At 45.4% G+C, this 12,682-nt stretch overlaps 1 protein-coding gene across 1 annotated transcript in view; it reads left to right on the plus strand.

Annotated features, from left to right (window-relative positions):
- LPCAT2 (lysophosphatidylcholine acyltransferase 2) overlaps positions 1 to 12,682 on the plus strand; it is a 53,335-nt gene that overhangs the window by 8,268 nt on the left and 32,385 nt on the right. The window contains exons 4-8 of the mRNA XM_015572654.1: positions 1,393 to 1,505; positions 3,079 to 3,139; positions 4,044 to 4,102; positions 5,565 to 5,599; positions 9,120 to 9,155. Coding sequence (XP_015428140.1) covers positions 1,393 to 1,505; positions 3,079 to 3,139; positions 4,044 to 4,102; positions 5,565 to 5,599; positions 9,120 to 9,155 — 304 coding nt within the window. The remainder of the gene's footprint in view (positions 1 to 1,392; positions 1,506 to 3,078; positions 3,140 to 4,043; positions 4,103 to 5,564; positions 5,600 to 9,119; positions 9,156 to 12,682) is intronic.

Below are 12,682 nucleotides of genomic sequence, written 5' to 3' on the forward strand. Positions count from 1 at the left end.
TTCTGATGCTATTGTAAATTTAATTTCCTTCAACATTTTTCTATCAAAGTATTTATTGTTAGTGTTTAGAAATGGAACTAATGTTTATATGTTTATTTTGCATCCTGTAACTTTTCTGAATTTAATTCTTTTTTTAAATATATTTTATTGATTTTTTACAGAGAGGAAGGGAGAGGGATCGAGAGCTAGAAACATCGATGAGAGAGAAACATCCATCAGCTGCCTCCTGCACACTCCCTACTGGGGATGTGCCCGCAACCAAGTACATGCCCTTGACCGGAATCCAACCCGGGACTCTTGAGTCTGAAGGCTGACGCTCTATCCACTGAGCCAGTCCGGCTAGGGCTCTTTCTGTTCTTATATATAAAAGGCCAGCTTTTCAAATACCAAACATGCTTGATTTTTTTTTGAGAGAGAGAGAGAATTTAACCACAGAATTTGTGGAAGCGCCCGATGCATGCTACTTCATGAATTTCTCTTCAGGCTTTAGGCTGATGAACACACTACATTTTTTTGTCCTAACTCTGCTTTTTTCATTTCCCCCAAACCTCCATGAGGGACCCATGTGTAAATCTCTGAAAATTATGATGTGGAACAGTAAGTGCTTCCTGCCGTAAAAAATAACGAAGCAAGCGAAATGTTTTTCCCACCCGATGCTTGCGTCCCTCCCTAGGGGAATGGTCTCCAAGTAACTGCTCCCTGTGGTCCCAAGGTCATTGCAAGCATCAAACGACGAGAGCGCGAGTGTGAAAGTTGCCCGATGCGGCCTTGGTACCTGCGGGAATACTAGTCATTCATTTGGCTACGAACACTCTTTTTCAGCGTAACTCCCTGCTTTTGTAACAGGCATTTTCCTGAAAAGTCGCATAGCAATGGATTTTTGGTAAACTGAGATTGACTTTGCATGTGCTAGGAAAGTAGGCATTTAAAAGATTGTTGTGCTGGAAATTTTAGTAAAATGAATAATAATTGCTTTGGACTCCTGTGTACTATGAATTCACATAACCAGTTTTCGGGATGTCCCTAAAATAAAATCAGACAATCTTGACATTTCAAAAGTTTAATGTCAATTGAGGAAGAAGACCTGCAGGGAACAAATTGCATTTACTGTTTTTCATATTCATGCTGCTGATGTCTGTGAAGTCAATGAAATATTTTTAGCTAGAAATTTCCACCTTCCACCTCTCCTTTTAAAACCAGAAGCTGAGTTCTAATAAACTTTGAATTAGAGGGTGTGTATTGTTTTGTTTTTTTAAAAAAAGTTGTTCTCTTTTATTTGCTTTCATTTTAATTTCCATACAGTTTGTTTAATGATTTACCCAGTGTTATCCCGTTGGTAGCGTTAGCCAAAAAAAAAAAAAGGCTTGGTTGTAAATTTTCTTTGTTTTAAAGGACTGTTACGGGCTCTGCAGCCAGTGTTGGTATCCCGCGTAGACCCGGATTCCCGAAAAAACACAATAAATGAAATCATAAGGCGAGCAACCTCAGGAGGGGAATGGCCCCAGGTAAAACACAGGCGATGCTGACGTGAATACATTGAGAATTGAATCTGAGAAGCCCCCTTCCCCATGAGATACTCAGGGAATTAAATGTATCATTTTTTTTTAATTCTCCGAACTCTTTGAACCAGTTTTTACTTTGTGTTATAAAAAGTAGACTCCCTACCTCTGAATTTATTTTCCTTCGTAAAGACGGGATGCTAATGCTCTGTTGTACTCAACAGTATGGAGGGCTTATACTAAAAAAGTAGTTAAGATCTTGACTCTGATCTGAAGTTTATTTGGATAGAGCTTTTCAGTTCAGGGGGGCATGTCAGAGTCACCTGTAGCAGCTTTTCACACTTGACCATCTCATCACCCCCTTCCACTGGAATGAGTGCCTTTTGAAGGTGAGGGAGGGGCAGCACTCATGGGAGAAAGAAAGCCCCATGGGTGATGCTGGTAAGTATTTCTCTACCTTAGCCCAGGTGAAAGCAGGTGGTCGCTAGCAGAACTAATGGCCCCGCAGTGATCTGGCCATCCCTGACGATGTGTAGATGTTAGAGTACCCAGAAAAGCATGGCCCACTGAGAGGCTGTAGAAACCAAGGCATGTGAGGAACCTATATATATAAAAGCCTAAGCAACCATTACAACCGAACGACCAACCGGTCAACCAGTCACTATGACACGCACTGACCACCGGGGGGAAGATGCTCAATGCAGGAGCTGCCCCCTGGTGGTCAGTGCTCTCCCACAGCCAACCTCCCGTGGCAGGCCAACCTCCCGGGGTCCCTCCACCCTGGCTGGCTGGCCCTGATTGCCCCGATAGGGACTGGGCAAGACGGCCCCGATCAACCCTGATCACCAGCCAGGCCGAGGGACGGTGCACAAATTCGTGCACTGGGTCTCTAGAGGTTTAATAAAAGTGAATGGGGAGAAGTGGCATTTGGAATAAGGCTTCCATTTTTCCTCTTTGGACCCAAAAATATATCTAGGACTGGTAGGTGAAAGTTAACACGTAGGTAGATTTCCACTCGTTTTGCTCAACTCAAGGAACCTTTTGAGCTCGGCGTGTCAGCATTTTGAAAAACCCTAACTTAACTCTGGTGCCGTGTCACATATAGAATTTTTTTGATATTTGTAACCATAGTAAAACAAAGATATTTTTGATATTTATTTTATATATTTAAATGCCATTTAACAAAGAAAAATCAACCAAAAAAATGAGTTCACGTGTCACCTCTGACACGCATGTCATAGGTTCGCCATCACTGGCCTACATGTTGCCCTTGACCATGACTTAGGTCTACATCATCTTGCCAATCTGTTCGGATCCTAAGTATCACCAAGAAACATTTGCTAAGTGTATATTCTAGTCAAAGCTTTAATCTACAGTATTTTTCTAATTTCTTACTGGTCAGACTACATACCAAATGCCTGTCATCTGACAATGGCTTTCATTAGAATCAAGGGCTAGCCTTTGAGTTCGTCTCTGTTTTATAAGAATTGGAAGCTATCTGTGAAGTATGTGAGAAAGTGAATGATGAGCTAATCAATTAATTAGACTGAAATATTAAATCTATTCCTTTTCTTCCAAGATACTAGTTTTCCCAGAAGGTACTTGTACTAATCGCTCCTGTTTGATTACTTTTAAACCAGGTGAGATCAATTAAATTATGTATTGTGACAAAGTCGTATGGACGATTTCTCGAATGATTTGATAGTGATGCACAACCGAACGCGTTGGTTTGCTCTGAGCGTTGCTTCTTTTCTGGCAAAAAGATCTTAATGTTACGAAGCCACAGAATGCACTTCTTTACTTTCTCTTTTGGTATCATAACCCCTTCTTCCTGGGAGAGAGAGAGAGAGAGAGAGAGAGAGCGAGAGAGAGAGAGAGTGTGTGTGTGTGTGTGTGTGTGTACGCGCCCTCGTGCACTCAACCTACTGGAGGATTTTCCTTTTTTCTCCAAGGACTTGGTCACAGGCACCCAGGGTCCTGTGTCATCAAGTGGAAACCTATTTCGATGATCATTATCATGCCTTCTAAGGCTCGTTTAATTTTTTTAATATTATCAAGCCAAGAGTTATAGTAATGTGTAATTTTACAGCACTTGGCAGTACTTTAAAACGTTCCTGTATTGGCCGCCAGAATGCTCACAGCCAAAGTTAAAACCCCCTGTTGTCAACTGTGGTAGTTCTGGCTTCACGCATTTGGTTTCGTCTCGATTTTCTTACTTCCTCTCTGCCTTGATTTTTGCCATGACTTCGAAAAAGAAAGTCCCTGTCGAATAATAGGTATTTGGAAAATGAAAGCAGATGGGGGTGTAAGTAAGTGAATATTTTAAGTGACAGACACAACATTTAATATTCTGCTTACATAACTCTGCATTTTCAAAATCTCGCCTTTTGGTAAACATGAGGGATTTACCAGCATTTAGCAAATAGTTTCTTATGTGTGCTCTGAGGGCAGTTTCCGTGTGTCATTTCTTACTAAATTTTTTTCTCTGTTGTAAAACCTGTACCCACACAAAGCCTTGGTAATAAGATTTCATCCTGGTCGTAGGCGCCTTCATCCCGGCGGTGCCCGTGCAGCCAATCCTCCTCCGATACCCCAACAAGCTGGTAAGCACCTGTCTCTCTCTGGGGAGACTCAGGCATTCCCACCAGCACAGATGCCCCAGGGCCCCTTCCGGTCATTCGAACGAAGGTCTGGAGAGATGAGTGGCGGGAGCAGAGGGCGAGTCTCGTTGCCCTTGGCTTTGAAGCGTCGCCCAGACAGACCTGTGTTTGCTGATGCCAGGACCGCATTCTGGTTTTGCTACGACGAAGCCACATGCGGACGTCTCCTCGGCTTCTGCTCTGTTGTCATGGTGATGGTACGGTGCGCCCTCGGGTTCAGGGTCTCCTTAGAGAACTCGCATCCGTTTGTGCCTTTACTGAAGCCGAGAAGGAACTTCCCCGGAGCCACTGGCCGTGGCTGGTGGGCGAGGATTGAAGAGGCAGGGTAAGGGTGGGGTAGGCTTGGCGTTTAATTACGGGCCCAGGACTTACTGTCTGTGTGACCCCTGGCAAGTAGCTTCAATCAGAAAATATTTTAAAAGGACCTAAAGTCTGCCAGAAAGTCCCCAGTTGGCTCAGGAAATGGTCACTTCTGCTCCCGGCGGGCACCTGGTTGTCTTCTGGGCATGGGTTGTGCCACCGTTCCCCTAAGCCCAGGTTTTCCGAGGATGTTTGGGGGCTGAGGACCTTCATTTACCAGGGAATTTCCATAAAAAGGCAAGATGCAGTCGCTAATGGCCTGTTAGTGAAGATGAGGAGTTCTCGATCAAGTCAACTTTCTATTCACTGGCTGGTTTCACCACCACAGATGTCTGTAGTTAAAATGAAAATCTATCAGACTTTTACTAATTGTATTTCTGACTATGGGTTTGCATTTTTCGTTTATTCAAATTCCTTCACTTTGCATTACTTTATTTATTTAAAATATATATATTTTTTATTGCAGAGAGGAAGGGAGAGGGAATGAGAGATAGAAACATCAATGATCACAAAGAATCATTAATCGGCTGCCTCCTGCACGCCCCCTACTGGGGATTGAGCCCGAAACCCAGGCATGTGCCCTTGACCAGAATTGAAACTAGGACCCTGTAGTCCACAGGCTCTATCTACGGAGCCAAACTGGCTAAGGCACTTTTCATTGCTTTAAACTTTTCTCCGAAATTATTTGCTCTCTCTTTCTAGGAAAACTGATGTTTTTTGGGTTTTGTAAGCAAATTCATTATCCAGAGATGTTCATATTCAGAGGAAAATAGCTAAGCATGCGCGATAGATTTTTTAAAAGTTAGAGCAGCTTAGTTCCATAAAAAAGGCGGTTACATAAGGGAGCTGGATTTTGGCTATGTAGACATATGATCCAAGAATGCATGATTCAGTCCACTGTTGTTTAACAATAACAACATGCTGGTTCTATTTTCCAGCATAATGCTTTTCATTTAGAGAACGCATGCTTACCCGTATTGAAATAAGGTTTCTGTTTCATTTGGTATTCTCTGAACTAACAGCTTAAATACTCTTGTTGTTGTAGGATACTGTGACGTGGACGTGGCAAGGATATACATTGTAAGTCACTCATCTCTGTTATTTATATACATTTCATTCTAGTGAGGAAAAAGAAAGATTTTTTTTAAAAAAAAGACTTGCTTTTGTGAAAGTAAAGATTTCTAATCAGATCCTTAAATTTTGTAGCTGACACGTCTCCGTAGAGACCATCCCTCTCTTGCCCATTAACCCCATGGGCCCCATGTACAGAATTCCTGCCTTGTCATGTTCTAATAGGTCTTCAGGGATTAACCACCACCTCTTGGCAACATCCCAGCGACCTAGTTTGCATCCTCTGTGGTTTCCTTTTCATTGCCGACTCAGCACTACCTAATGTCTTTCTTGTTGTTTTACTATATATATTTGGGCTTAAGCAGTCCGGAGTAATGCAGTCCTATGGCCTAAATCCGTGGCCGGCAAACTGCGGCTCGCGAGCCACATGCGGCTCTTCGGCCCCTTGAGTGTGGCTCTTCCTAAGCCTGAGGAGCACCCTAATTAAGTTAATAACAATGTACCTACCTATATAGTTTAAGTTTAAAAAATTTGGCTCTCAAAAGAAATTTCAATCGTTGTACTGTCGATATTTGGCTCTGTTGACTAGTGAGTTTGCCGACCACTGGCCTAAAGTGTGAGCTGAGAAAAGAGCTAACCAAGCTTGCAGTTCCGTTCTGGATGGGAAAAGCGTAGGGCTCAGCAGTTTCTGAAAACCCTTCAGAGAGGAGAGGAATGCACTTTCACTCTGAACCAAGCCGGAGTGAAACAGGCCTTTAATTAGGACGGAACCTGTAGAGCAGGGGTCCTCAAACTTTTTAAACAGGGGGCCAGTTCACTGTCCCTCAGACCGTTGGAGGGCCGGACTATAGTTTAAAAGAAAAGACTATGAACAAATTCCTATGCACACTGCACATATCTTATTTTGAAGTAAAAAAACAAAATGGGAACAAATACAATATTTGTATCTGCATGTGGCCCGCGGGCCATAGTTTGAGGACCCCTGCTGTAGAGCCTCCGTCCGCGGCCTGTTTATGTTTCGGTGAGAAACGTGTCAAACCCCTGGATTGGAGGGCTTTGCCAGGGGTTTTCCAGTCATGCCTTTGATACCGTTATGCACAGAATTCAAGGACCATTGTTGGTGGACAGGTGACAACCACGTGGAAATATTGAAAAGGAAATCATTTGCTTTCAAAGTATACTGTGGGCTCCCCACTTTGACTAACCTTTTCAGACAATCCCAACAAATTCTGAAAGTCAGATATTGCTACAGTTTCTCTCTCCAGTTTGTGCTTGTGAATTGCTTTGAAATAATAAATTTAAGTCAGAAATTGTAACGGATGAGCCAGTTGCACCTGTTACTGCTGATCAACATGTCAGATGGGTACGATCCTCTTACACTGCAGTCCTTGAAGCAAGGTCAACTGCACCCAAAATAAAGAGCAGAAATCGCAAAGGGCATCTGGACATCATGTTACCGCTCACCTTCAGGAAATCGGTGCACTCATTTGGCTAGAATAAAACTTTCATGGCACTACTGGTTGTGATGAACTGGTGTTCAGCTTTTTGACGAGGGAAACTTAGGAGAAACAATTAGGACGAGAGCATTTTAGAGAAAGAGGTGCCTGAAAATTCGCTGGAGAGTGTATCTCTATATCCTAACATGGGCCATCCTTGGAGCCTTCACACATTGAGTTCCTTAAGGAGCTGGTGAGTTTGGGTTCACTGTTCAGTCAATTTGATTTTTTTTTTTTTTTTGGTCAGGTAGATGTGAAGGTCAAACAAGAGAAAGCTTTTCTGGAAGGGGGGGCGGGGCTAGAAAATAGAGGATTTTTAGTTCATTGAGCCTTCCAACCTGGGAAGTGTATGGTAAAGGGAAAACGGAAATAGGAGAGAAATTCGGAAAAGAAAGAGGGAAAACCAGATGGTCAGAATGAAAGATGTCTTAGGACTTAGCAACCAACACAGAGCCTGCAAAAGGCACCCCTGTGTGTCCACATGCCCCATTGCACTCACTTGTGGGAACGCTCGTGCCCACCTCTGTCCTCTGGCCCGCTTCCTGGTGTATTCAGCTCTGTGTCTGTTCCTGCTAAGTCAGCTTTCTCCATCACTCTTGCTCCACGTGCTACTCAGGACGCGGGTTCTAAGAAATTCTACCCGCAAGCAGATATCCAGGAGAGGACTCATGAATTTGGGGAATAAACTGAGAGAAAGAGCAGCCACGGAAAAGCGGATCTGTGTCCGCCCAAGAGGTGTTGTTTGCTTTGTGTGTAATGAGAATCGTAGGTGTGGTTCTATTTATTTATTTATTTTTACAGCATTTAGAATTATCACTTCAAATCACTGACTTCCAAAGCTCAATTAAACAATTAAAGAATAATTACGGCAGACAATATGGGTTGACTTTGTTTGCTTGCGGTTGACAGTGAAATATTTTCTTCCCCCTGTAGATGGAAGATTTGAGAACTGATACTTAGGCTAACTATTTACAATTAATTGTGAAATTGGTCGATCTATTTTTCTAAATTCTCTCTTTAAATTCTTTGTTTAAATGCCTCAAATTTTTGTCTTAAGTCTCTTCAAGTAATTTTTTACAATTAAATCATATGTTAGCTGCTTTAACAGTAAAACAAAAAGGTTGGTTGGTTGTTTTCACAAACACGTAATCTGATCCACTCGGCCAGATTAAAATCCCATAGAACTCTTGTCTGGAGAGTCTGTGTATATACTAGAAAGCTTCAAGTTGGAACAACTATTTCAAAAATGATTTTTCGAGGGTTGATTGTAACCACTTCATGGAAGCCTTTGTCTAGCTTTACCATGAAATTTGAGAATTTTCAGAAAATTCCCCCACAGTGAAAACATTAGTAACTGAGACAATTATGATTCAGTTTCTGCTTTTAAGAAAGGCCGACTGATTTTGTTTTCTAAGTATCAGAAAAGAGTTTAATAATGTTCTACTCCGGAGTTATCCTGTAAACACATTCATGAATCTTAAAAAACTTGGCCTTGGGTAGTTTCTCTAGGGACATAGTCTTTTGAATCCAAGTTGTCAAGGAGATTTCAAAGTTGGGGTTCAGTCTGCTGAGCTGCAGCTCTGACTCACAAATACATACATGGTATTTCATGTAGTGATTGAACTTGTGCTTTTTCAATATTTTTATTGATTTCAGAGAGGAAGGGAGAGGGAGAAGGAGAGAGAAACATCAATGATGAGAGAGAATCATTGATCGGCTGCCTCCTGCACACCCCCTACTGGGGATCGTGCCTGCAACCTGGGCATGTGCCCTGACCAAGAATCAAACCCTGACCTTCTGGTTCATAGGTAGATACTCAACCACTGACCCACACCAGCCGCGCAGGGATTGAACTTTGGAATGTCAAGAATAATCTGAGTCTAAGGAGTGTTACAGCTGCCGTGGGGCATTTATAAGCCCAAAATATGTATGATGTTTGGCCTGAGTGCTCTGTGTGCGGAAGGGGGTTGTTGGGTAATATTAGACGATCCTTGTCTCACCGTGTAAAGGGAACTTCTCTTTTTCCTCTTCAGCTTTCAGCTGTGTGTGCTCACCTTCTGCCAGCCCTAATTACCCAGCACCTATAGCAACAGTTTCTGGTCTGGGATGTGGGCTGCACTTTGTGCCATGGGGTCTTGGCAGCATGGGCTGAGATTTGGTGAGCTATTACTCTAGGGTGGTGGCGAGTCCTCTTTCCCACTTGGGGGAAACTAGTGTTGTTTTGTGGGCACCGGGTCCATGGTGCTGTTTCTTTGTAAATGGCCAGTGGATCTGGGGGCAGCTCCTGCATTGAGCATCTGCCCCCTGTGGTCAGTGCACGTCATAGCGACCAGTCGTTCCACCGTTCGGTCAATTTGCATATTAGGCTTTTATTATATAGGACTCCTTGTCTGCAGAGACCAGATGTGCAAAGATCGGAAGTTAAACCCACCATCTTTCAAATAAGCCCTGTGTACAAATTGTGTATCTAAACCCAGGCGATCAGGTCTAGCCCTTAGCGTTGGATCAGTAAACACCTCTAACTTCTGGGAACCTCCAAGGTGTAACCAGCCTGGTGGACCAGATGCACACCACCCATTTCTACGTCTGTATTCCTTTCAATGCCGACCTCTGCCCAGTTGAATGCTAACCCTCACGTCCCAACCTCAGGAGCCACAGAGGCCGGGAGCCCCACAGCTCCTTGAGGAGGAGTGGGCTCTGGGAGCCTGAGAGGTGCTGCATGGGCCGTGGGAGAGGCACGCGGTCAGGAGCCCAGGGAGAGCCTGAGGCAATTGTATCTGGGAGGCGGCCCGTATCATCATTCACAGGACAGTCTTTGGGTTGGAATTGCGGTGGCAGACGGGAGTGGGGGCGTAATGAGATCATTCTGAAAATCTGACCACATTTTTTAGATTCCAGGTTGTTCCCAGAAGTATTCTTAGTCCCTAGGAGTGATGTGGGATGGACCCCTGAATTCAGAATCTACTTGGGTTTACGGATGCTTTCAGGTAGCCTGTGAAGAGACAGGGTCCGATAGATACCTACATATCTATACTAGACCTCCAGCAGGCCTAGCAACAGACGTGGAAATGCATGTAGGGCTGCACTTTTCTATAGAGCCCATGTGTCAGTGGTCAAATTGTGTTACGACAGAGGTATGCAAATTTCTCATTCTACTGCCCTGACCACTGTTACACATTTCCTTTCTGTCTCATGTCTGGCTTTCTCTTTTCTCTCTTTCTTTTCTTTCTTTCCGCTCCTTCCTTTCCTCTCTCCTTTCCCCTTTATCTCTCTCCCTCTCTCCTCTCTTCCTGTCCATCCCTCCTCTCTCTTCCTCTCTCTCTTTGAGTTACAATATTTGCATTCTCCAGCCGGTTCTCGGACCTGTTTGACCTGTTTGGACAATATTTTCTAACAAAAAAAGAAAAAAAAGAATATATTCTTTGTCCAACAACTTCACAAATAAAAACGGCTTTTGACCATTAGAAATACCTGAGTCAGCAGGGATTTGGTGTATGAGGATTGTGGTGCAAGGCACAAAGACGGGAACCTACGGAATTCTGATTTAGAATTCTCGTTTTAGTTATATGTATTTTAGATCGCCGATGCCTCTCACCCAGGGGACCCCTAACAGCTATATGACTGGGTATTTTTATTCCCCAACGTTTAGCTGTAACTGAGCACCCCCACACCCTGGCTCAGGGCTCTCCGGGCCGGGCCCGGTCTCGGAGGTGCCAGCTGGCGCCGCCCCACACGTAGCTTCGTTAGAAGTCTCAGCTCACTTAGCTGGGCCAGTTCCAGTTGTCTTGTCTGTTCAGAGGCATGCTCCTCTCTTTCCCGTTCCTTTAAGATGGATGGGAGGCCTACGTATTATTTTTGACAGGTGTTTTTAGAACTTCTTAACTGTCAATCAGGTAAACCTAATTCAGGATGTATCCATCCCTCACAAAGAGGACATTCGCTGAGCCTGTGTGGCTCAGTGGTTGAGCATCAACGCAGGAGCCAAGAGGTCAGCGGGTTTCATTTCAGTGCCGTCAGGAGCCACCAGAATGTGCCCGAGCAAATTACTTAAACCTCTCCCGGCTGTGTGCTCCCTGGTAAAATGGGAGTAACACGTATTTTATAGGGTCATTAGGACTTCATAAGGGTTACTTATGTGCTGGCACATGGCTGGGGTTCGGGGAGCATCCACCTTTATGTCCCTGAGCACGTAGATTGCGCCGTTCTTTCTAAAAGGAAGTACCTTCCTCGTGCTGCATTTTCTCTTGGAAACCTGGAGAGAAGAATCGCGGAGGAACCAGCACCGCCCATTTGTGAGGACGGATTCCCTAAGGTTATTTTCGGCTCCTCGGAAAAGGACACGTTTGTGTGAAATCCTCATTCATCCATCTCTCTCGTCTCCTCTCGTAATCATCGACTTGGGAGGGAGGAATGTGCCGGGTGTGGCCAGGAAGCAGTGAGTGAACCGGTTCTGCGAGGACCGAGTGTTCATAGAAGGACTGGCTGCGGGTGGCAGGTGGTGGCCGTGAATTACAGGCCGAGGAGTTGGACGACATCTGGTGCAGCCTAAGGCCCAGGCGGAGGTGGGAGGCCCTGGGACCAAAGGCGCAGAGAGAGGTGTTGGTGTGGGAAATACGTCCGCCAGCCTCCTCACCTGGGACAGGCGGTGCCGTCAGCAGGGTGGCCTCGGAGGGAAGGGAGCTGCGGAGTCTGGCCCAGGTGAATGGAAAGGGAATTCACGTTCCCAGGGCTGTCCTAGGGATGGAGGACTCCCCTCTCCCGCCCGGGTGCCCTAACTGGGTCTGTGAAATAACCCGGCAACAGGTAGGTTACCAGGGGAAAGTATGCACATTTATTCATGCTTTAATATGTGCACAAGGGTGGCACGGGGAATAAAAAACGGAACACCTGCGAACAGCGGTGGGCTTTTTGAGAGCTCATCTTCCATCTAATAGACGAGGGGGAGGGAGGAGGCCGGCCACGCAGGGGAGAGCAGATGGCTTTTAGGAAAGGCAGATGGGCCCCCGGAAGCATAGATGAGAGATGGGAGAGTGTGTGATGGAGCAGGCCCGGGGGTGACGCCTACCTCTAGTCTCCCCTCCTCTGAGCAGGCCAAGCTCCCTGTCTGATGAATCTTTGCAGGAGGGGATTTGCGACAGTTGACTTCTTATGGGGGGATCTGTCTTTGGGAGGGGGGCAGTGCAGAGGAAGCCTCGCTCCTATCTGTGCTGCTTTTCCAGTGGCCTCAGCTGCAGAGAATCAACTCGCCCAAGTGGCATATGTTGGGATGGCCTTCATGGTCGTCCCTCTGAAGTGGAAAGTGAAATGCCTTCATGGCGAAACACGGACTTGCAACCCGAGAAGCAGAGCCTGCGTTGAAACAGTTAGACGTGAGGGCAGCAGATCAGAGCGGCCCGGCCGGGAAGGTGCTGCCGGCAGCAGGGACATGCCGTCCAAGCTACGCAACCCGATCCTCGCCTATCACGTGGACATGAAGGAAATAGACTCGGGCCTGGGACGACGTGCTTGGGCCCGCCTCCAACGACCAAGGGAGAGCTTCAGCAAAACGAAAACGGACCGGGAATGCTTTTCCTATTTTGAGGCAGGATGGCCACCC

This window comes from Myotis davidii, unplaced genomic scaffold (assembly GCF_000327345.1).
Source record: "Myotis davidii unplaced genomic scaffold, ASM32734v1 scaffold328, whole genome shotgun sequence".
Taxonomy (NCBI): domain Eukaryota; kingdom Metazoa; phylum Chordata; class Mammalia; order Chiroptera; family Vespertilionidae; genus Myotis; species Myotis davidii.